Below are 24,809 nucleotides of genomic sequence, written 5' to 3' on the forward strand. Positions count from 1 at the left end.
ATCAGAACACAAAATTCTTCACAACAATAGCTAAGCCAGCAGGAAACAAAGCCAGCTAACTGGAACAAGCAGCACATGCCTTGGGGATGTGGAGCCACTCTCTGGAACACACTCAGAGCTGAGCTTAGACTTGGTATGAGTCCAGCTGAAGGCCCCACCTGGATGGCAGGGAACTGACACAGAATGTACCTGCAGAGGCTGAGCACCACGTCTGTGCACCCTGACAAAAAAGCCACAAGAAGATTCAGTGCTGTCTTCAATTATTACTGAGTGGAAGGGCATGAGAAGACAGGGCCAGACTCTTCTCAAAGGAGCACTGGGCAGGAATGAGACAAGTAGAACATGGAAATTACACCCTGACATAGGGAAAACACTTGTTTGGTTGGGTTTTTTACCTCAAGATTGGTCAAATACTGAAACAGGTGTCTAAATAGGTTATGGAAAATCCATCCCTGAGGTATCCAAAACATGCTGTCCTGAGCAACCTGCAGTAACTAAAACCTGCTTAGATCAGAAGCTTGGGCCAGATAACCTCTACAGCCCCTCCCAAGAGACAGGATTCATCTGCATCACTCTCCTATTCCTCCTGCACTACACCCAGGCACGGTGGCACCAAGCCTGACACCACCCTGGGAAGTACCTGCAGCCCAACCCTCCCTGAGGATTTCCCCATGGGCACAGAGATGGGTGCACAGCAGCTGGGGGGATTGAGTATGAAATGCACACCTCAAAGAGAGTTAGAAGGTCCCAAAATTCCAGCTATCCTGTAACTTTGTTCATGAGGCAAGTGGTGAGAATTTATTATGTACCTGTGCTTTAACCATCCCTTACACAATGAAGTTGAACAAAGATGACCTTTCAAGGTTTCTACTTGCCTAAAAACCATTAGAAGCACTGCAGAAACGATTTAAAAAGAGAGTTTGCCAGTAACTGCAAAAGAGAAATACTGTAACAAAAATTGCTGAAGAATTATCCAACACAACATAAACAAGGGAAAATACCAGATTTCAAATCAAATTATCAGAAACCCATCAAAAATACAGCTTTTCTTGGGAAGCATTTACCCAGAAATTCATAAATCCATGCTAGTTACTACAAATCACTTTCTTGTTGGTCATACATCTGGAAATGACTTCCAGGATTATTCCTTTTTTATTATGACCTTTCCAGGGATCAGTGTGATTGATGCAGTTCCCTGGATCCTCCTTCTTGCCTTTTCTGAGACATTGGTTTTCTCCCAGGTCTCAGAAACCCCTCTCAATTCCCAACACTTTCCAAAGGTAATGCCATCAGCACTTGCAGGTGCATTCCAGCAAGGCCAAGGGACTTGTATGTGTCTGGTTTATTTAAATATCCCCTGGGCTGATCCTCCTCCATCAAGGACAAGTTCATGTGGTGCTGGACTTCTGTAGTGGTTTCAGAGACCTGGGATTGCTGAAGGTTGTTCCTTCCAGTGATGTTCCAGGTGAAGCAGGCTTTCAGTATTTTGACTGTCTCCATCTCCTCTAGGGTCAGATCTCCACTCCCATTCATCAGTGACCCCATATTTTCCTTAGTCTTCTGCTACTGCTGTGCCTGTAGAAACCTTTCTTGTTGCCCTTCTCTAGTTATATTCAAGCCCAGATATCTTTCTTAACCCTTTGTCTTTCTTAACCCTAAACCTGATGCTCAGAGAGGGTCTCCCTACTACTCCAGGACACTTTTGCCTGCTCCTACACCACGTCATTCCTGTTTATTTAGCTTCATAATTAGAGAAGTACAAAAGCTGGTTTCAGTGACACAAAATTGATCATTTATAAAAATGCATGATAGCACAACCTTCTCCTCTATTTGAACAATTCCTGAAAGCATTCTTTGGCCTGGAAGAACCCACATATTTAAGCTTATCCTCTCACTATCTGTCACTCATGTCACAGACTGCTTCAAAATTTATGACAGAAAATGACACAAAGTAGAGTGGAGCCTGCTGCCAGACAGCTGGAACACAGAAACACCCTGGAAGAGAACAAGATAACAGAGGCCACTGGCACCTCAGTGCAGAGAGGCTCAGAAGCCAACTCAGCTGCAGGGCTGGGCAGAGCCATGAGTCACCAGTCTAGGTCAAGTCTGGCAAAGATTTCCTGCCTGATTTAAATGAGTTTATTTGGTCCAACGGCACTTTTCCTAGAAATGGAGGGCAGGTTGACCACACATGTGCCTGTCTTTATTTGTGGCCTGACACTTGGCAGGATAAACTTCATTATGTTTTTGGTTATGCTTAAGAAAAGTACTGTCAATTGCTTCCAGTCTGTTGCAAGCATAAACCTACAAGCTGTATTAAATATGTACTATTGTATTTACCACAACGTTATGAAATCATGCATAAAATCCTAAAATGGGAAAAAATAAAGGCAACTTCTCTTCCCCTCTTCTCCTTCCCCCAACTTCTGGCAACATTTCAAAAACAAGGAACCAAACCAATGCTTCTGTTGAAAGGTCAACCAGCACCTGAGTCACAGGAAAGAGAAAAGTGGCCTTAAATATAAAATAAATATATTGTTTAGTAAGGGAAAACCAATTTTCTCTTATATCAGATATGCAGAAAGATTAAACAGCTCCACAATGAAAGATCTTAGTAATTACCTGTGCCTATTTAATGAAGAAAATGGAAATTTTTAGGCTGAAAGAGTGAAATGAAATTTATACTTGACTAAAAAATTACATTAATAATAAAAAATTACTTTATTGTAACTCAAATAATGTGGAACTCATGAGGTATTGAAGAGAATTAAGATTTGCATCTTTTATTCCCATATTTTCTCATCTCAGGAACCTTATTGGTCCTGACATAAAACAGAGAAATATAGCTATAAATATTCAAAGATAGAAAAGCATGTGGAACCATGACACAAAAATACATGTTCTGTTTGAAATTCAATGTAGCAGAGAGTCCATTAACAACTGTGCATTATGTTATGTTTTAGGGTTCCAAAACATGTAAAAGATCAGAGAAGTGCAATCTGGAACTCCAATATAACTGAGCACACTTTCCTCTACAGATTCCTGCCTTGCCCAGTAAGGATTCTGCTTATTTTTACATGATTTTGCTATTTATCTAAATTTAAAGGTGAAAGATGAGCCTCCAGTACAAGTTTTTCCAGCAGTAACCTATCTTCTGTGCAAGCCACCAAAGAATCACTTCTCTTACACTGGATATGGCACAGAGGCATCATGAACAATTCTTGTAGAAAGCAAAGAAAAAAAGAATCTCAGCAGTTCCTATTGCTATTAGTATTAATTGTTACTGACAATTTTCTTATTTTATTTTTTCTCCTAAGTTTTAAGGTAACATTAGTGTTCTCCATGCAATGACAACGTTCCTCCAAATTTACTACTGAAAAACACTAAATGTTTTGGAATAGAAAGTCACTTTCTCTGATCTTGCTACAAAAATGTTTTAAATTCAACCACAAACAGTACCTATATTCAGAAAACAGGAAAATATTATTTATGCAAAAGATAAGGGATATACATTAGTAGGCAGATATAATAGATAATGATTTTAATTTCTATTAGGGATTATAGGAAGACTCTACAGTATTTATGAATACTATAATCTATTCCAGAATCCAATTTAGTGTTGCTCCAACAACATTCAGAACAACGAGTAAGTGATACAGTATAAAAGTAATTAACTAATGGAAAGTATTTTAAGTATTTTCTTGGAACTTTAACAGTTTAAACAGTATAAAGGGGAAAATAAGCATGCAGTGAATGTGAACCCAAACTGTTTTTATTTACACACTCCTCGGTCTTTCCCACCCTGTACTGATCTTGTGCCTGATCTGACAGCACAAGGCAGCTGGAAGAAAGCAGTCTTTATAGATAAGAAACAGCTGTTGTGCTTGTTTGACCTGAGGAAGAATTTGAAAAACAAAAGCAAAAGGACACGAGAAAGAAGAGTCCTCATAAAAGCAGCACTTGCAGAATTTTTCCAGCCTATTTCCTTCCAGCCAGCCCTGGCAGCAGTATCTGACGTGCACCTTGCTTGTATCAAATGTATTTCCACTGAAAGAAGAAAAAGGGTATCGAGCAAACACAATAGTGGTTCACAAGCCCTTTATGGATATCTACAAAATCAACCTTTTTTAAAGGAAAATTATTACTGAATGGGGGGGAAGGGGAGCCAACACTACACATTACAAAATGTCAGAATTAAGACTTGCCTCTACAAATCCAGTCTGACCTCTTATGTTAAAATAGGCAGACAAATGATCACTACAGAAACAGAAACCAAATCATCCTTATCCATTTTATTCCATCTTCTGATCTACTTCTTTATCCAACTTGACACGAGTACCAACATTATCAAAACTCTAAATACTTGACTCTTAACTCACATTTTATCTTGTTAGGTCTTAGTTTTACAATACTTAGACACATTTCTAACACAAATTGTAGCAGAGCTCCACCAGACAATATTTAAGGAGCTCTATACATGAGTACAGATGTTCCTGTCCCAGTGCTCTTACATAACAGCATCTTCTACAACCCCCCCTCCACAATTTCACACTCCTTTTTCACTTATTTCCTGCTGATTTTGTAGAATACCTCATTTTCTTCTCTAGATTTAGATTATTCTTAATGCTGGACAAAAAAAAAAGTCCTCCTGCTTCCTTCTTTTGTAACTTATCTCCTCAAATGTATCAGAAATATTTGTTTGCATTTTTAAACCGAAATTTTTTCTACTTTTGTAAACTTTCATTTGTCTAGCATGGTACTGCTTACACAGTTTCTTTTGTAAAACTACAAACATTCCCAGTTATTGGGAAAATGAACTTCAAAAACAGAGAAAGATCTGTGGCAAAGAGTTTACAGGGGAAATTCATCAGGATGCATATGCAGCCTTTAACCAACTACAGCTGGTAGAATGAGCACAGGTAGGAAAAGTATGATCATAAAGAGCAAGAAAACCCCCATAATATGGTGTCTGTAATGACATCAGAAAACTTTGGTATTGTCACCACTTTTTACATCACACAATTCCTTCTCAAAAATACGGAAATTAATATTGAAAATCACATGAGCAAATTAATCTTCTGTGTGAGAAAGAGAGCACATTCAAGGGAGAAGTACAGAGGAAGCAGCTCAATAATACTAAAGGCAATTATACAGATTAAAGTTACTTAATGTCACTTAATTCTACTATTTCTTTTAAAAATATTAGTCCATTACATATTTTATTGCATAGTAATAATTTAATGATAGCAGGGAGAGAGTATGTGTTCCCACAGGAAAGACAAAAGTGAAGGATTTGTTTGAAGAGCTAAGATTTAAGTTATAATGCCATATTTTTAAAAATCACAGGCAAAAATCAAAGAATCAAACAAATGGAGAACTGTGGCACAGTCATCTAACTGAAAGGTTTACTAACACCATTAACCACTTCCATGATTTGAGATCTAAAAAGAACACTTTTCAAAGGAGACAGATTATTTCATATCTTTGTTACGAGCACTTTTTACTTAGTCAAGTCCAGCCAATGTTAATTAGCATTCTGCATTTGAGAGCATTTTGTGTTTAAATTGAATTCAATTCAGAGCCATCTCATTAACTACATATCTTTAAAAATTTTTTTGCTCCAAGGACATTAATATCCTTTATAACTAGGTGCTATCATGCACAGTAGTTGTTTAGCCCAGCTCCTTTTTAAGCATCAGGCCACTGTTTTCATGGCTCTCTGTGCACAACTGCAATTCCTCCCTCTAACAACTTGAAACCAAGATGATTGTTCCCACATGTCTGTGCCAGCCAACAGTCCTCAAGGACTTTTATTTACTCAAGCCTTAAGGCTACAGAGCTTAACTGCCATGACTTCCCATGGCAGAGTTGACAAGTACCAAATCTACTTCAGAAAGACTGCTTTTGCCACACTTGTATTATCCTTTGCTTGCCTAAATGAAGCAGTGCATTTTTGTCTGGGTTTCTGTTTCATCCAATTGGTGAAATGAAAAAGCAGCTTTGACTTTAACAGAAAACAAAAATGGAAACCACAAAACTGGAATTTCATTAAGTTTATCATGTCAGCTAGTTGAAAATGTACCAAATAATGACAGAATTAAACTAATCAGGAGAAAATGCAGCTGCCGTTTCTTTTGCAGGAGATGATTTGTAAATACTTTTTACCTATAAAAACGATAAAGCTTTCAAAAATTTTCACAGACTGCATTACTTGATTTTAAGTGTGGAAAGAACTAGAGAAATGTAAAATTTCATGTAATTATATCATGTTATCACTTAGGACATGAAGTGTATAAATGCTGTTTGCCCAAGCTGATCTTATTTAAACACTTCTTTAAATATTAGCAGGTTACCTCTGAAACCACTAATCTTTCAGAAGCTCAGATCCATATACTTTCATTGTCCAGTGTGATACCAAGAACGAGAAAATTCTTTCCTTTAAAAAGTGAAACAAGGGGGAAAGGAAGAAAACAAATGACCCACATCACATAGATATAAAGGAAAATATTATTCAGAATCCTTCCAAGAAAATAATCAAAAAACCATATGAGGTCTACTGTCAGTATAAGCACCTCTAAAGGTTTCTGGATGACCACAGCTGCAGAAGCTACTTCATTCCAAACAGACCACACTCCTATTTTAAACCCTGCTTCCCTTGTAAGCATGTTTTCTTTTCCTCAGCAGAGACAGAGGAAGGCTGAGAATGTATCTTTGCACATCCTACAGGCTGACTGTTCAGGTTAAGAGCAATTGTGAGTTAAGGACTCTGTTACCTGTATTAGGAAAAGGACATCACTTTAAAAAGGAAATCACGAATTTAAAAAGTCCAAGTGGTTCTAGCCCTTTCTCCCCAGTTGTCTCTTGAGCAGAAAACCCAAAAAAAAAAAAAAAAAAACCTACTTCAATAACTTCTCCTCACACTTCATCACTATAGCAATATGTGCAAAACATCATTAACTGTTTCAGACTGGGGCGCCACGTCTACTGCTTATTGTGCTAATTACAACATTTTTGTGTTCCCCTTGGGTTTGCATCTACCTGGTGAAATTTCAGTGCTGTTTTGAAGTGTATTTTTCTCTGCTTTTCTTTGTGTATAGTGCCAGTACACCAGGATCATACCTAGGCCCCTTCAGATCAATCATAATATAAGCAGTAGTTACGGTATACAAACAACCATTTCTGAAGCAATCCTATCCAAGTTCCTCTTCAAACATCTCCATTTAGAGCAAAGCATTTAAATTAGTAGCTAATATTGTTCTAATCATTTCCATCCACCAGTGACTTACCTTATCACAGTCAATTTTGCTCGGTTATAAAAGCCCACTAAAGCTGTCTAACTGAATATTGTTTTCAATGGCAACAATGTAATTTTCTATAAACTTAAGAACTAGGGTGGTGGGGACTACACTTCCATTTTCACTTTAATTCAATAAAATAGATGAAAATGAGAAGTGTTTTGATAGCAAGATAAATCCAACATTCATCAAACGATTTGTCTCAAAAAACTTCCATGAAGTCTTTATACACTGAATATACAGCCCATTTTTTCTACTTTCCCATTTTCTTTTTATCCTTGTTTTCCTGCCTCTGAGCACTGCTATCTACTGGCCCTGCAAATGGAACTCTCTCCTCTTTCAGTCACCTTGCTCACCAGAAATTGTGTTTCAATTTTTTTGAAACGAAAATAATGGTGTCCCCAAATGAAAGACAGAATATTCAAAGCAATAAATAAGAACACAGTCGAGGGGGATGGGGTTGTGTGTGTAATTAGGTATTTGAGAGAGCTTCATTTGTAATACCATAAAGTCCCTGGAATGGGTCTCAGGAGGTCACAAGTGCACCCTCCTGCTCAAAGCACAGAGATCCCTGAAATCAGACCAGGTCACTTGATGTGCCTCTGAAGAGTCTTGAAATCTTCCAATGGACAGATAGACACCAAAAGAAAATAAACAACAAATGAAAACCCTCACACCTTTGCTTCACAGTTTATTTCTGTTTACATACAGCATTTTGCTAACCCAAGTGTTCTTTCAGTTTAACTCTCTGAATTTACTGCTTTGCCTCTACGCTCCTCTCTCCTGTTCTGAACAGTCACAGGGCCTAAAACGTGAACGTTGCAGAGAAACTGAAATGCCTGGCACATCCCACCTGCAACAAAGCTGCACTTGAAATGTGGAACCCTTTGTCAAGAAAGCAGTGGACAGCTACAGAGTGACAGAGAGCAAATGGTGGCCTGGTGTCCAGAAGGGCGCTTTGTGCCGTGGGTGATCTTCCCTTCGCACGCACAGCACATCGACCAGAACAATGCACTGGCAGCACAGCAAAGAGACCACACTGAAAGATCTGGCCCAGCCCCATTCGAAGCAAGAAAAATCACAAAACAATAGAAAAACAGAATTTCAAAGTAAAACTCAGAAAAATAAAAATGTGAGAGTGAAATAACCATAGTTATACCATTATTGTTGTAAAATTAAAAGCAGATTTACATTTCAAGAAATATCAAATATCAACATTGTAACAGAAAGAAAAATAAAGCTTTTTTAGTCTTGTTCCAAGTATTTTCTGCTGTCTGCTTTTATTTGCTCTTTATGCAAACAAAGAACTGCCAAGAAGTCAATCATTTCACAACCCTTCTCTATAAACAGATTTGTTTAAACAAAAAAGCAGATTGCAATAAATAACTACTATAATCACCCTTCCTCTTCATTTCTATTAGGTTTTCTATATTAATATGTGTATGCTGAACACATCAGCATTCAGCTACAGTACAGATTTTACCTATTTTTCTAATCCATTTTCTCCATTGACAGGACTATGCTCACAATTTACAAAACTTCTTTGTAGACATTTACTTATTTCACAGTTCATTAACCTTCAAACAGCACACCTGCTAGTTTGCAGGTGTGTTATCTAAAGCAATGACACACTAACTAATAAAGTGCTAAAGTATGCTTGTGTCAGAAATGCTTATGAAATGAATGTTTTTCTCCACTGAGCTACCCAGCTGAATTGCATCAATTTTATCTAAGTTTTTTTCCTGATGGTAAGTCCAGTAGTTAAGCACCAGTCACTGCAAACATGCACAAAAAAGAATCAAACTGTACTGCCTACCACTTTTTAAAGTATACAAATGGCAGTGTTTAATCTTTTTAAATCATTGAAAAGGATCATTCACTCTAACTTCTTTCCCTCTGCAGTAATAATACAAGGCTTCATTTAAAAATTAACATCTTTTAACAGCTTTTTCACACAGCAAGGAAAACCTCATCAAGTGTCATATTCTCCCTTTTAACAATTCTCTATGGAGCACAGTGACATTTTCAGTTTTCTGTAGCTGGACTAGCCTTACATTGGCTCATTTTTGTCTGACCTCAGGGTTTTCACATCATTAATAAAGAGATAATCAAAACAAAGGGTATATACATTAGGGTAGGAAAAGTTTGCATAGTTTGGCACTATTATATATAACCTTAAAAATGGAACAAAATGAAATGCACGTAGCAGAGGTGGTGAACCTTCTAAGGACTGCTTCCAAACATTTTCCCTACTGGCAGTAAACCATTTTCAGACCTCCCAACTCTGGCCACCGTGATAGTTACTGCCGTACAGGATTTATTTCTTTTTGTTTCAGCTGTCAATGAAACTTCAACTGATACCTTTTTAAGTCAACTAAAAATATTTAGATCAAAACAAAACACTGACATCACTGGGACAACAGAAACACCGTGCAAAAGAACATAGTGTTTAGATTCTAGGCTTGTTTACCAATGGTTTTAACTTTTCTCACATTATGTCACAAAGTGCCACTGCACCTGAAACCTGATCAAAAGCTCATCAAAAAAATTCAAGTGCCCTCTTATATTTGATGATCTGGTGTAACACATGTAAACCAAGTAAACCTATCTGCTCATCATGCTTCAATAGTAGCCAGTATTCTTCAGGATGAAGATCATTAGAACTCTGCTTACACTTCATTTCTTACTGTTGAAACCAACTGTGGAAGATAGAGCTCAAACTTAAACTATACTTCTAAAGCAATAATATTTTCTGAGCTAATTTTGCTAAGACATCATGAAAATTCCGAACATGAAATTACACCCAAAAAAATCCATTCTACCAAATAAGAAACACTGGTAGAATTTGCCAACAAATAGAGTGAAACCAATGAACTTCCAGGGATACGTGAACTACAAAAGAACCGTCATTAATACCAACAAAATACTTCTAAGCCTCATGACCTATGAGACCTGGCTTGTGAGATCTATGTAGGTAGGTGGAAGGCTGGCTATCAAGTGGAATCAGGACACTCCAGCAGAACCAGTATTGCACCCAGGGGTTAATACTGCATCCAGCCCTGTTCAACATCTTCATTAATGATCTGGATGATGGGGTGGTGTGCAGCCTGAGCAAGTGTGCTGGTGGAAAAAACATGGAAAGAGCAGCTGATACACTGGAGAGTGATGCTGCTGTTCACAGGCATTTTGACAAGCTGAAGAACTGTGCTCACAGGAGCCTCATGGAGTTCAGGGAAAGGAAATGCAAAGTCCTGAACCAGGAGAGAAACAATGCCAAGCACCTGCACGTGCTGCAGTTCACCCAGCTGGAAAGCAGCTCTGCAGAAAGGACCTCGTGGTCCTGGTGGTCACGATGGTGAACACCAGCAATGTGCCCCTGCAGGGAGACACTAACAGCATCCTGGGCTCTGCCAGAAGGTTTAGGGAGGTGATCCTCTATCCATCACTGCTCAGAGGTCATACCTGGGATATAATGTCCAGTTCTGGGCATACTGGAGACAGCCCAGCAAAAGGCCATAAGGAAACTAAAGGATTAATTAAGGGCTTCATTAAAGCATTGGAGCATCTCTCATATGACTAAAGCCTGAGAGAGCTGAAGTGCTCAGCCTAGAAAAAGTGAATGGGGCATCTTATCACTGTGTATAAACATCTGAAGGAAGGCTGTAAAGGTGGAGCCAGACTTTTCAATGATGCCCAGTGGTAGGACGAGATGCAATGGGAACAAACTGAAACGCGGGAGGTTCCCTCTGAACATTGGAAAGACTCACACTGGCCTGTGTGGCCCGAAGAGGTTGTAGTCTCGTGCCTTGAGATATTCAAAAGACATCTGGATATGGTCCTAGACAGCCAGCTCTAGGTGGCCCTGCTGGAGCAGGGGGTTGGACCAGATGAGCTCCAGAGCTTCCTTCCAACCTCAATCATTACATGGTTCCATGAATCACATCCCGTTGCATCATATGCAGCTGCTTCAGAAAAACCTGAAGATAACCTGCAGAGTACCATTAAGTTAAATAATAATAAAAGGCTTCTTATGTAATAACTGAGAGCCCATGGAGGGTTTCTTTTATTACAGGATTTACTATGCTAATTTAATTACAACAAGGTGATTACAAAGTAATCCTATTTAGGCAGGAAGTTGACACTGCAACTACGAATACCTTACTCAGCACAGGATTAGAACTGCCCTTTTATGGTTACTTTCACCTCCAGAAAGAAGCACTTCAAGGCAAGTTATGAACATGTTCTAGGAAAGTACAAAATCCTACAAAAACTATTCTACAAATAGACAATGTGGACAGGCAGGAAGAAAGGAGTGTGGCTCAATGCAGGCCAAAATGTTATTAGCTTTCCTCATCTGGGAATGACCAACAACAATAGCTTGTACGGCACAAAATTCCTTCTATAATGACTTCCACCTGCTGGAGGGCTGCCATTCGCCCTGCATCTCCCTGCAGCTGCTTTCCCATCTGCTGCTGGAAGCCATTGCCCTCCCTTTGGATAAGACCTGAGGCCTAGAGATAGACGATTCAGTTGCTCTAAGCAAACAAAATCTTTTCCCAATTCTCAGAGAACCAGACCTGCTGTGTCTAGAAGCACTGCTGGATTGCTACCACAGCACAGTCTAAGCCTGATCATGTAAAAGGTTCAAGCTCAATGCACTTGTGCAGAAACTGGGAAGAAGAGGAATTAAATGCCTGTCAGAAGCCAACTGGTTCTCCACCAGGACTGCAGAACCCCAGCAGCCCTTCATCAAGAGCACTGTAATTCAGTTCTTTGTACCACTGCCCATCTGCCAGCCATAAGATTGCAACGCGCTGAGTACAAACCAGTCTGATAAAGAAGTAGGAAGTCAAATCAGTGGAGAGCAAATGGAATTCATCACCATCCTCAGCAGCATGACAGGTCATACAAGCCTTGCAAAACAGATTTGCACAGCCCAGGATTTAAAATAAGCAATCTTTCCTGCTCAAATGCTAAATTGAGATCACCGAAATTGCTGGAGTTTCTATCCTTGTTCTGTTATGATTATTTTGTATTATACACATATTGGCCCATTAAACACAAGCCGGAAATGCCAAATTTCATCTCTATCTTCTTCACATGCAGAGCACAAGACATAGAACAAAAAGGGATAATCAGAATCTTAGAAATATTTACTTCCTGCTTCCACAAGAATTATGAGTTTAAGACATTTTTTTCCTAGAGCTTTGCTAGCCAGATAATCTGAAACATTCTATAAGATTCCTGTATACCTTAAATAATATTCTTCTCTGAATAGAAACGATTTGCACTATATAACTAAATTCCACAGGTATTTGTTTCCTGAAAGAGGCACACACATTAGAAATAAAATCAAGAATTTCTAATAGCAATCAATGTAATCAGTATTGTGTGCTCCAAACCGACAAAGTTTTTTAAAACACCAGGAAAATAGTTAATGGACAACACCTTAAACACTGGATTTACAAATTCTCTTAAATATGACAACCATCTCAACTGGGTATTCCATTACTCATATTTTTATGGTCTGATTTTGTAGGTACATACGTAATTAATACACAGGTCTGTTTTAAAGACTGAAATTATTCATATTTTTAAATAAATGTTGATTGCACTTGAAAAAATAACCAGTGATTAATAACATGCACCTTTCAACAGATCCCTTCAAAATACCTCAGTAGCTTCACCCTTCAGAACAGAAATACACAGAAGAAAAGAAGGATCAACCAGAGCAACCAAAAGGAAAACTCAGTCAGCTAACAGATAAGGAACAGGTCATGGTATCACAACAATCAAGTCATTAAGGTCCACCTCCCCCCACTGAAGCCAATGAGAATTAGACACAAACATTTTCTTAAAAGGCAATCATAAGTGCTTCTAAAAAATTCTAGAATGAGAGCTGGTGTACTACCAAAATTATACATACACCAAATACATTGGCATTTAGAGTGTTTTAAATTATTCATTATTCTTTAACAGCTTTCCTGCTACACAGACTTGAATCAAACACATCACCACCTTGATACTGGCTATGAAGTCAGTATTTCTATTGCATTTCATGATCAGGAGATACAATACCTCTGTCTGAAGTATGGCAGCTCTCTGTTCTTTGGCAGTAAGGGACTCTTTAAGCACTTCAATGTGTTGCTTGCAATCTGAATTCTGATTGCTAAGGGTTTCAAGCTTAGTTTGTAAGGCAAGAAGTTCTGATTCTTTCTTTGAGAGTTCTTGTTTCAGTTGATCAATCTGCAGTGGGGGGGGAAAAAAAGTTAGGCCATTCATTTTGTCTCCAATTCATAGCTCCACTGGAAATCTGAAAGGTGTGAATGACCATGATATGACAAAGCAGATACCTGTGAATTCTGGAAGAGAATTAAGATTCAGACTTTTTACACTCATATCTTCAATGGTGTTTCTTGCAATTTAATGTACCCTGTCTTAAGAACAATTGCCCTGTTGTTGCAGAAGTTAAAAGGAAACTCCTAAAGATTATACGTGGTGATTTGGCCTATAAATTCACCACGGACCTCACTTAAGTTCAAAGGCATGTATCCCATGTGAGGCAAGTCTGGCAGGACAGCAAAAATGCACAGGAAAAAAAAAAGTGTTCACAAAAGTATAAATTCAATCCTTCCAACAGCATGATTCCCATGACTTATCATTGGCCAGAGTGAATCAGGAATTTTTTAAGAGTCTGATAAAGAAAAAACAGACGTCTTAGAAAGGAGAGGAAAACAGAAAAGTGGGATTTTAACCTTACTCTTCTTGCAAATTTGTTGCTGCCCACCATCCCCACCTCTTTATTTTTCTCCCTGGCAGTTCACATGGAATTCTCAGGTAGTAGAAAAGCCAAGCCAAGAAGACTAATTTAAGAGAAGTCTGGGAAAAACATTATAAAAAATTCCACACAACGAAAGGGCTGAGAGATAATAAAAGCTTATCCCAGAGGAAACAGCAGAAACACAATACTAAGACAGAGCTTCTGAATTTAAATGAATTTAAGGTTCATCAGTAAATGTCATGATATTGTGATTATTCTCCTCTTTCCACAATGATAAATGGGAAGAATAGCCACAGAAGACAAAATTGTGATGGATTTAGAATATACGAATCAGAGCAAAGCACTGGACTATATACAGAACAATGTGTGTAGGTAAAAGGATGGTGGATTAGGTGGCATATAACTACTCTTAAATTCTTGTGATATAACACTGGTCACTAGATGAATCCAGATACATCACCTCATGAGGATTTTGTGAAATAAAATGCCTCACTGCATCTGCATAACTCAGAGAAATCACTTCCTTTATAAGGAGAGCTCTTTCCCATGTTCCAACAGGCATTTGGGATGCAAGAAATCTAGAGGTGGTAGATGGAAGATGATTCAAAAATCCCCAGGAAAAAAATAATATCCACGGGCTGATTCTACTCAACCACATTCCAGAACTATCCACACACTAAAACACTTCACAAATTCAATATTGTATGGTACTGGGAATATTTATTGCTGATCAAAATGCTTCTATTTTGTTTTACATTGCAAGTGCATATTTAAAAATTAAATTTAAAAACAATGTTTCTCCCAACTACAGTCTGTATGCATGTCTTAATATATTTATTCCTTATTTCTTTTTATAAACCCCAGTGTGTTTGTCTAGCTGGTTAAGGTGCTTGGAGAGTCACCCGTGAGCTACTGTATAAAATCAAGAATCTACCCTGGCACTAAAAGAAATCACCTTTAAAAGCTGAAAATAACAAAATAAGAAAAGAAGCATACAAAAACCAGACATAAAGAAAGAATGCAATTAAAAGCAGCTAGAGAAAGCTCTCTCTGGAAAGCAAACCACCTTCTTCCATCCCTTGCCAGAACATGTAAGCAAGCATGGCAAGCAAGAGAAGATGGATAGAAAATGAACAATAGGAAAATCCATGAGATACAAGACAAAGCGTAGATCTGCAGCCAATCTGAATTACATCACAGACTTTATCTGAGACGCATGTGAACATCACAGATGCTTAATCTCTTCTAGAAACTCTTCCCCCTTCTCTCCATGACACAACCCACACCCTGAGAAATAACAAAAAAAAACTTAAAAGGCTTTGTTTTCATTGCAGGTGTGGTTTAGAAACAGAATCTGTTTAGTGTAAAGTTCTGGCTACAAGATCTACAAATTGTCAGGAGTTTAAAAATGTGTTACAGCTCTCCAATAAAAAAAAAAATTAAGAGTTAAAACACAAACCAAACACACACAACACAAAGATTGTTGAATAAATATGCTGATGTCTTTTTAAAATAAAGTATATGGTGAAAAAGTACTAAAATTTCAATTTCAAAAAAATTGTCACAAAAATAAAAAGATATAACAAGAAACTATAAAACTTATATTAAGAAATTTTAGACATGGGTATATTCACTTTTTTGAAGTAGTTCTGTAGTATCTCAGCATGTAAAAAAAATAATTAAACAGGACATGAAATAGATTGCTGCCTCTAGCAGATATGCAAAGACTTTTGCTTTGTTGGAAGACCAACTGTCATGATTCAATGAAACCTCATGATCTTATATACTACAACAAACACATTTTTATACTTTATAAAGACTACAATGAAGATAACCTACAAGTCTGGGTAGAAGTGCTGTAGCATCAAAAAACTCCAAGTTTGTCCTCTGAGCCTGACCTTCCCACTATCTCACATATTTCATATGTGCAATTTGTCTGTCACCGCTTTTTCAACATTGCCCAATATGATCTTGCTTCACCTCGTTTCCTGAAACCCTAATTCCTTTTTCTTTCTTCTCAATTTACGATTCTGTCACCTCCCATAATTTCAGTTCCTTAGAACCCATTAATTTTCCATTTCCAGAAAAACATTATTGGCGTTCTGTTGTGATTTTTACAAACCAAACGCTTATGTGACATTACACAGAGTAACCAGAAAACAAAGCAGAAAAAAAAAATCAGAGCTTTCCCTCTGAATATTGCATATTAAAATTAATGGGCTAAATCTTTAAGTAAATAATTCCATTAAATGAAACTATGCTGATTTACATATCATAGGATTTGGTCTGATGAACAAATGACAACTGCTTTTTAAAGTGAAGGATTTCAGCAAAGGAAAAGGAGTAGCAGTGCAAATGATGCCTGCATACAGTAGACCCTACAAGTCTCTCAGTAGATTCACAGGTTATGTTGGTTAAGGTCTGGTTTTAAACTGGTTATCAAATTTACAGGCCTATCCACACCAAAAGAAGATGCTGTAGCTCTTTTCCTGTTGTGGTTTGTTTGGGTTTTCTTTTTTTCCCTACAGGATCTCCTAGAACTTCCATGCTTCCTTCATTCAGTACGGAAAGTTCTTACAGGCAGACATTAATTACAGGGCACCTTGTTACTGCTTTATCAATTCTTGAAACTCATCTTACTGGTAATTTGCTGAAATTGTACTAACCTGCCACTGGATTTTCATACCCATTTCAGTGGGTAGTGTGAGAGTTCTAATATTCAAAGAACTACTTAAATTCAGAGTGCAAACTCGCACCTGAAAAAAATATATCAGTGTGCATTTAAATATGTGGCTGATAGCCAAAGGATGAACCCTAGTAAGGAAAGGGAGTCTTCCAAAGCAGAAATTTTTATTACAGTACGTATCATCCTATATGTTTTCTTCATAGTCTCAATTATGATATTTGAAGGTGCAGAGCTCTTAGTCATATAAACTTTAAGACCTGTTTTGACAATTTCTGTATTATGTGAGTGATGACATTTTCTCCCTTCAAAACCTGAGCAAGGAGAGACCTTATCAAGTGGGCAAGACAATGAAATCTGAGCAAGTTTTCTTTCTCATTTTTACAACTTTTATTTAACTGCAAGTCACAATTAAAGCCTAAATATTTGGAAGGAGTGAATATTACTAAGAAGTAGTTAAGAAAAGACATTGTCTGCCACTCATGTACAATAAATGATGATCAGTATTTGCCTTCATTTAACACCTTCCCATTTATTTAAAACAAGAGCAGATTGAAAACAAGTTATACTTCAAGAATAAATGAGAAGTATTAAGAGCTTCAAGCACCTCAGAAGAGTTTTGTACTGTTCTTTGCCATCAACCCTGTTTATCAGAATTTATCAACAATCTCAGGTTCAACAGATCACATATAGCAAGATCTGTTTGCTGACAGCTCCATAAATACTTTTCCACCTTGAAAGGTTCTCAGATGAGTGATAAAAATAATATCTTCTGCTGCAAATCTTAAGTGGAGGAAAAGGACTAGTGAAAGAAAACAGACAAAGCTTCATCAGAATGTGGCATTTATCAAAGATCAGAAGGTTGTGACAAAACAAGGCATATTTAATACTCTTCTCATTCATCGGCTTTCCATGCTACAGAAATATACTGAAGCTTTTCCTCTCAAAAAATCAGGAGATTGTTAAAGTTCTAGGCTTTGTACTTTATTTTTATATCAACAGGTTTGCTCACATGTATTGGGAGTTTTGCTGTAAATCACTAAAACTGAATTGCTTTGAAATTAATGATGTTTAAGTAGGCAAAATAATTTTCCTGATGTAAATGCTACTTAGGAGCTTTATTTTTTTTTTCAGTAGCTTAAAAGCTTCTTTTTTCCAACAGAATAAATATGTTCTTTGATTATTTTTTTCTTTATAGATCTGGATTAATTCCACATGGGCACAAACACTTTAATTTCTTCTGTAGCAAAAACCCCCAAACAATGAACAAGCAATAATGTTTTTTGAGTTTGATACAAGGAAATGTGTCACATCACTACATGTTTACTCCCTACCTGTGGTCAACTGCTAATAGTCTATGTAAAGTAATACGAAATTAAAGGAACTCTGCAGGAACAAAATCATTAAATTGCTAGTCTTGAAAAGATGAGAAAAGTACAATTTAGTAGCCTCTATGAGACAAAAGTCTTTACTACAAAACACCACCAAAAGCTAAAATCAAAATAATTTTCATTTATCCAAAATGCTCCACTCCTTCATGTCTACTGGTTATTATACAGTAGAGATTTACCAAAAGGAGACATGCAGCTGCTTGCATTGGAAACAGTCAAATTAAAACTTTTCTTTCCATTATTTAAACAGTCTTAATCTCTTTTATAAATAGATCTTACCTTATTTTTCATGAACTTTGAGTGACTCTTGTAAACTTCTATTTGTTTGATTTCTTCTTCTCGGTCCTCTGTATTCAGAACTCCATTTGTCTTTAACATCTGTATTTCATCTTCAAGATCTCTTATATTGCGCTCAAGTGAAGCTATTTTTGTATCCTAAGTTACAAAAAAGAGAGTATTGAAAATTACATGAGACATATATTAAAGAGCAACAGAAGCATATCTGTACTTGAGTGAATATCAAATAATGAGACAGCAAAAATAGATGGTACAAATAGAGAATGCACACAAACCAGGAATAATTCTATTTGGTTTGGGTTAAAGAAATGCAGAATTCAGACCAGACCTCTTTCACCATAGTTGCACAGTCTGTAGAGAAAACAAAATTCCATTTAATTCCTACACAGGGATGAAGGGAGAATGGCAGATGCCCTATTTTTCCACATATGTATGGTAACAAACCATGTTATCATTAGCAACCATCTAGGCCTGGCTATTCTTCCAAGCTCTTAAACACAAAGTTTAGCCTAGAGAGGCCAGTCCATGTCTCTGCAGGACAAGAGGCCACTTCATTGTGACCTCAGGGTCCCTCTTTCTCTGGAGTTCTGCCTGCTCTCAAGAGGGAGAAAGGCTGTGTCCTCATGTATTTTTCCTTGACTAATCTAGCCACATCACTAAGAGTGGATTTAGCACTTTTTATTGTGAGTCCCAAGATAAACAAAACCACAACCACTAAAAATTTCTACATCCCAGCCAATGGCTGCCACGTGTGCCAGCGCCACACTGGAAAACAGTGAAGTTTTTTGCTGTTTCCAGTCATCTGGAAATTGGCTAAGTCCCTTCTGTGAGGGTCAGAAAGATTAGAAAATCGATTATACAAACTTGTCACAATTTTCTGTGTGAAAGAACATTGCAAAATTACTCATTAGGAAATCTAGTCAACAACACAGAGGGATCAACCACCTGTAAAATATTAGAGACTGGATGAAGTTCTTGTTCCATTGAGATCAATATGAAATAAAAATTTAAAAACAAAACACACTACACAAAACGAACCAACCTGATTCACTAAGACCAGGTTATTAAGTTAGAAAGCTAATTTGGGAAAAACATACAAATGAAATTGATCCTTTAACCAGGACAAGGTAAGGTTGAATCACTGCAACTTTGTTGCTTTCTTTAGGCTGCCTAAAAACAAGCAAAAACCCCAATTCCTGTAATAACTCCTTTCATAACAAAGCTAGGCAAATCTAGCAATTTAAGACACAGAAGAGTCTGGATGAAGTTCCAAAAAGCATCTGAATTTTTGGTACTGAAGGGAAAAAGAATCTCAGATTATTTTTGAGGACCACTGTTGTAAATCTATATAGAATGAAAGCTAAGGACTAAGCAATGCCACTTAGATGGCCCACTGTCATTCCTCTAACATTTTTGCTTTTATCTTTATAGTCAACAATAAGTCTCAAACTGAGAGAAGTTTTCTTTTATTATTTTCTTATTCCATCAAAAATTAACTTTACAATTAATTTCAATTCTAAAACACAGAAGTAAAATATTGAGATGGAATGAAAAAGGGAAGAATTCTCATTAAATCTTCTCACATTTGGAGAGAGAAGCTGCACAAAAGGAAAAATACTGCAAGATACAAAAGTATTTAAAAGCTCTGAAGACTTAAACACAACACAAATATAATTGTAGCTCTCACAGATACAATCAATCCAGCTTGCTCCATTAGACTTCATTTCAGAAATATTTTTCTCCTATTTTTGAAGATAAAAGCAAAACCTAAGCTTCACTACACTTTGGAATGATTTTGCAATGAAATATATTAATACTTACATGACCTGTTATGACATGACATCTGGGAATAGTCTTCATCAAATCTCCCCAGCTAAGTCTGTAAGAGTCTGCCTTTTTGTACTGCCTTCGTATTTTATGTGTTTGCAAATATAATATGGCAGAAACAATTTATAGCACAGCCTGCTACACTCTTTAGAAGGTTTATACATCACAGAACAACATTTAAGCTTTATGAGAAATATCTAACATAACTTGTGGAAGCACTTTCTGTACTTCTACTTCATCACAAGATTGAAATCTGAGGAAAAGTTTATTTTTAATCAATCTCTGCATGCTGTGATTAGAAATGTGTGAAAGCTATTTTCCTATGTCTTGAAAAATTGTCACTAAGTTTTATATTAACTTTTTATTGCAACAGAAGCCAGCAATTTCACAAATTTTGTGAAATTCAAAGGTACTGTTCCCTGTTGCATGCTGGCTTGCCCAGGAAACCTCACAGGTTTCCTGCCTGGACAACTGCTAGAAAGTGAGGAACCTTGTAGGTCAGAGATAATCAGAGAGCCCAGAGCTCCCAGTGGGTACTGCCACAAGGGAGCTGGGCTGACTTACAGGATGGAGAGAAAGTTTGGTAGCTTTGTATTTGCCAGAAGTTTTGACAGAATAGGCACATTCCCATAAAATCTTCTGATTCAGCTGAATCAGCGTTTTCCCAAAGAAAATTTCAATTGGAAAACTTTCAACCAGTCTTGTTGGGGCACAGGGTCTGGCAAGCTTTCAGAAACTGAAATGGGAACAGATGCAATATTTCCTTCTAACCTCTAAGATTTATCACCATTAGCAACATTCTAAAAAACTACATGGGTCTGTGTTGAATCACAATGAAGATTCCTTTGCAATAATATTAAGGAAGCAGATTACTATTAAATGGTACTAATAAACATCTTCTGAGTTCTACAACAATGCAGCATTTGTTCAGATTTTTCAGTCAGGCCCTCTAAATCTGTTAAAAGACATAAGATTACATAGCAGGATTTGTGATAGAGATCAGGGCACTCACCCTAATCTATCCCCTCCTTCCAGCAGTAACCAATACTTCTTCCTTATCTCCTTTATTAGAACAGTGTTGCAGATATTCTAGGAGAGGTTAGGGCTATTTAGGTTTCTGCTGGCTGGACCTAGCAGAAGCTCACCTCTTTTGGAATGTGAAAGAAATTAGTATGTGTCCTGATGCTGAAAACAACAGTGCTTCACAATAAAAAAAGACTAACTCTACAAACGAGTTTCCACAATGATGTTTCATGAATCATATCAGTCCTTACAAGAATCCTACAGTACATTTCCTGAAAACTGAGGGGCAGGAAAAGGGCAAAACATTTGTAAATAATCACAGAATATTCTGAGCTGGAAGGGACCCACACAGATCACCAAGTTCAACTCTGTATAATACAGCATTCCAGGCTGTCTTACTCTGAAAGGAAAAGTGAGAAAATGCTACTGCTCATCATGTGAGATACCTGATAAATTTAAATTATGTCTGTGAAAAATTTTGCTTGTAGGGCATTCAACAAGCAATCAGAAGGTAATATTTGAAACTTCCCATTTAATAAACCTTGAATTTAAACACACTTATGTGCATAGGCTGTCAACAGACCATACTCTTACTGTATGAATTTTTACCTTGTCAATCTAATTTAATGAAAATATTCAGGTTTATCTTTGAAGAAAAGGGAAGTGAAAGTTCATGCAATCTTAACAATAGAGTATGTTGCACTGCAAACACACATACACACTTCTCTAGAGCCAAACCCATACCTGAAATATCACAGCTGGATCAATACATAAAGATGGCTCTTTCTGCAAGTAAGGTAAACCACAAATATTTTTATTTACTTTACAGCTTACATTTATAAAGACTTTATAGATGCCAGACTCCACATATTTTTCAATATCCTATCCTTAAGATGAGTTCTAGGCCATATCTGTTGGCAGTTTCTGATTTTCTCTCTCAAGTAATATCACTGTTTTAGTGATGATAGAATTAGACCATAGCAACATGGAATGGTTGGGTTGGAAGCAGCACTTAAAGGTCATCTAATCCAATCCCCTGCCATGAGCAGGGACACCTTCCACTATCCCAGGTTGCTCCAAGCCCCATCCAACCTGGCCTGGAACATTTTCAGGGATGGGGCATTCACAGCTTCTCTGGGCAACCTGTGCCAGGGCCTCACCACCTTCATCATAAAATTAGTTTTTTCCCATATGTCCAATCTAAATTAATCCTACTTTAGTTTAAAACTGTTGTTCTGTGTCCTGTCACAACAGGCCCTACTGAAGGCTCTGTCCCCATCTTTCTCATATGCCCCCTTTCAGTACTGAAAGGCTATAAGGTCACTGAGGAGCCTTCTCTTCTCCAGGCTGAACAGCCCCATCTCTCCCAGCCCATCTGTAAAGGAGCTGCTCCAGCCCTCTGATCATTGTTGTGGCCCTCCTCTGGACTTGCTCCAACAGGTCCATGTCTTTTTTGTCCTATGGAGCCCAGAACAGGAGGCAGCACTCCAGGTGAGGCTTCACAAGAGATGAGCAAGTTTTGACCCCATTCACATGGCTCAGGAGCACTTACCATAAAATGAAGCAAAAAGTATGTTTCCTTTTAATCTTTGTATTATATTAATAGGAGTTCATCAACTTTGAATATCACTGATACTCAAAATACATTCAAAGGTATCAGTCACCTGGCATTGCCAGCACACAATATGCAAGGAAGCATGCATGGGTGCAATAGCAATTAAAGGGAAGGATTTCCATGTATCAGTTTTATTTTATACTTTAACAGACTAAGATTTAGACTTGAGAGAAAAAAATGCAGTTTAATTACATATATCCACAGTCAAAGTCAAAAGCAACCCCTGCATCAAAACTAGACTAGTTTGAGGGAATAACAGGAGCATGTGTGAGAGGGAAGCATCCTGCTCTCCCTTAGTTTTGTGACTCTGCTTTCCAGAAGAAAAGAGGGCTTCTGGAGAATAAGGTCAGTTGCAGAAAAGAGAGCTGAGTAAAGAATGTAGTGAGAAACAATAGAGCAAAAAACATGACATCGGGAAGCAAATGTGTCTATGAAGCAAAACCAGAAAGTTAGGAAAGAACAGCCTGTGCAATGCATCTGAAAAGATAACAGATATCTGGAAAGGAATAAATAAAGCAAGAAAAACAGGAGTCAAGGCATAGGATGTGAATTTTCCATCTTTTTTGTTTGCCCTTTTTTATTTTGCATGAACATACAGGATATGGACACTGCTCAACAAGACAGCAGTTATGCAGAAAAGGCAACCGGTTTAAGAAAAAGCAACTATTTGCCAAGTTTCAGAGGGAAATGAAGATGATGACAGGACAGAAGAGGTAGTTCAGAAGATGTCTAGGACAAATAAGCATGAGAGATAGGTAGGATAAGTGGGTGTACTTGATTGGATGAAAGGGAATAGAGACCAGGAAAAGGGACAGAAAGAATTCAGAAGTGGCAAGGGACAGAAGAAAACCACAGAGAGAATAGAAGGATTTATGAAGGAGGGAAAGCTGCATCCTGGCAGAGCCTGGGGGAGCCATGGAAAGGACTCAGACAAAAGCCAAAGTGGTGAAGGGCTGGAAGGGACTGGGCATGGTGAAGAGAAATGGAAACTGGTCCGAGCATCTGCGTGGGGGAGTGGATGGCCTGAGATTGCCATATTACAGCTAATCCTCTCCCTCCTTCTACCCTCAACACTGTAGGGAAACAATTCCTTCAATGCTTGATCATTCAAAACAAATGTTCCACATTTTTTTCAAAACAAATGCTGTCTGGATTAAGACAATTTAAATTTACTTGAAAACAGTCCAAATCTGGAACTTGTAGTGAAAACTGTTAAATCATGGGGATTTCAACATCTTGCCCCTTTTTCTTTTCAATATTAGGCCTGTTTTAGACAGGGGCAACCCCAAAGGGGCGTGTGTTCACAGGGACAGAAAGAACTGGATGCCTCAGAGCCAAAAAGCAGCCTGGCATCAGTACTCCAGCAACATGATTTCAGCTCACTCATGACAAATGAAAGCCCTCACTATGAAGATTCAAGTTTTAAACAGTGGAACATTGCAGCACGCCCACCTCTCCTGGGAGTCAAACACTTCACTGTCTTCAGCAACAGACAGGAGCAACTACAGTCATCACACGTGTCATTCATGTGTCATGTACCCCCTATCCCTGTTCCTTTCAAAGAGTTTTGGTACAGGAAGAGGAACTGAAAATCAATTTCAACATGTCCTTTACATTGTTAATAACCCACATGAAAGATTATAAATTCTTCTATCACATTGTTTTTGTATCCCTAAACTTTCGTAGTTCTGAATATTAAGAGAAAATCCAAGTTTCTCAGCCACTCCCTTACTTTTCCATTCACATAGGGCAATGAGTTACTGCAAAGACATATTTTAGATTTCATACAAAGACTTCTGAACTAATGTCCAAAGCAAATATACATCCAGAAATTGAATTCTGTAATCAATGTACCTTATTTGTTACTCATATAATCCAAACTAATTATTATCTATTA

At 37.6% G+C, this 24,809-nt stretch overlaps 1 protein-coding gene across 1 annotated transcript in view; it reads right to left on the minus strand.

Moving 5' to 3' along the window:
* Positions 1–24,809, minus strand: part of ERC2 (ELKS/RAB6-interacting/CAST family member 2) — a gene marked incomplete at both ends in the record, with an annotated part of 345,331 nt that overhangs the window by 247,843 nt on the left and 72,679 nt on the right. Inside the window, 2 exons of the mRNA XM_082289123.1 lie at positions 13,374–13,541; positions 18,430–18,585. Coding sequence (XP_082145249.1) covers positions 13,374–13,541; positions 18,430–18,585 — 324 coding nt within the window. The remainder of the gene's footprint in view (positions 1–13,373; positions 13,542–18,429; positions 18,586–24,809) is intronic.

This window comes from Coloeus monedula (genome assembly GCF_965178545.1).
Source record: "Coloeus monedula genome assembly, chromosome: 11".
In the NCBI taxonomy this organism is placed as follows: domain Eukaryota; kingdom Metazoa; phylum Chordata; class Aves; order Passeriformes; family Corvidae; genus Coloeus; species Coloeus monedula.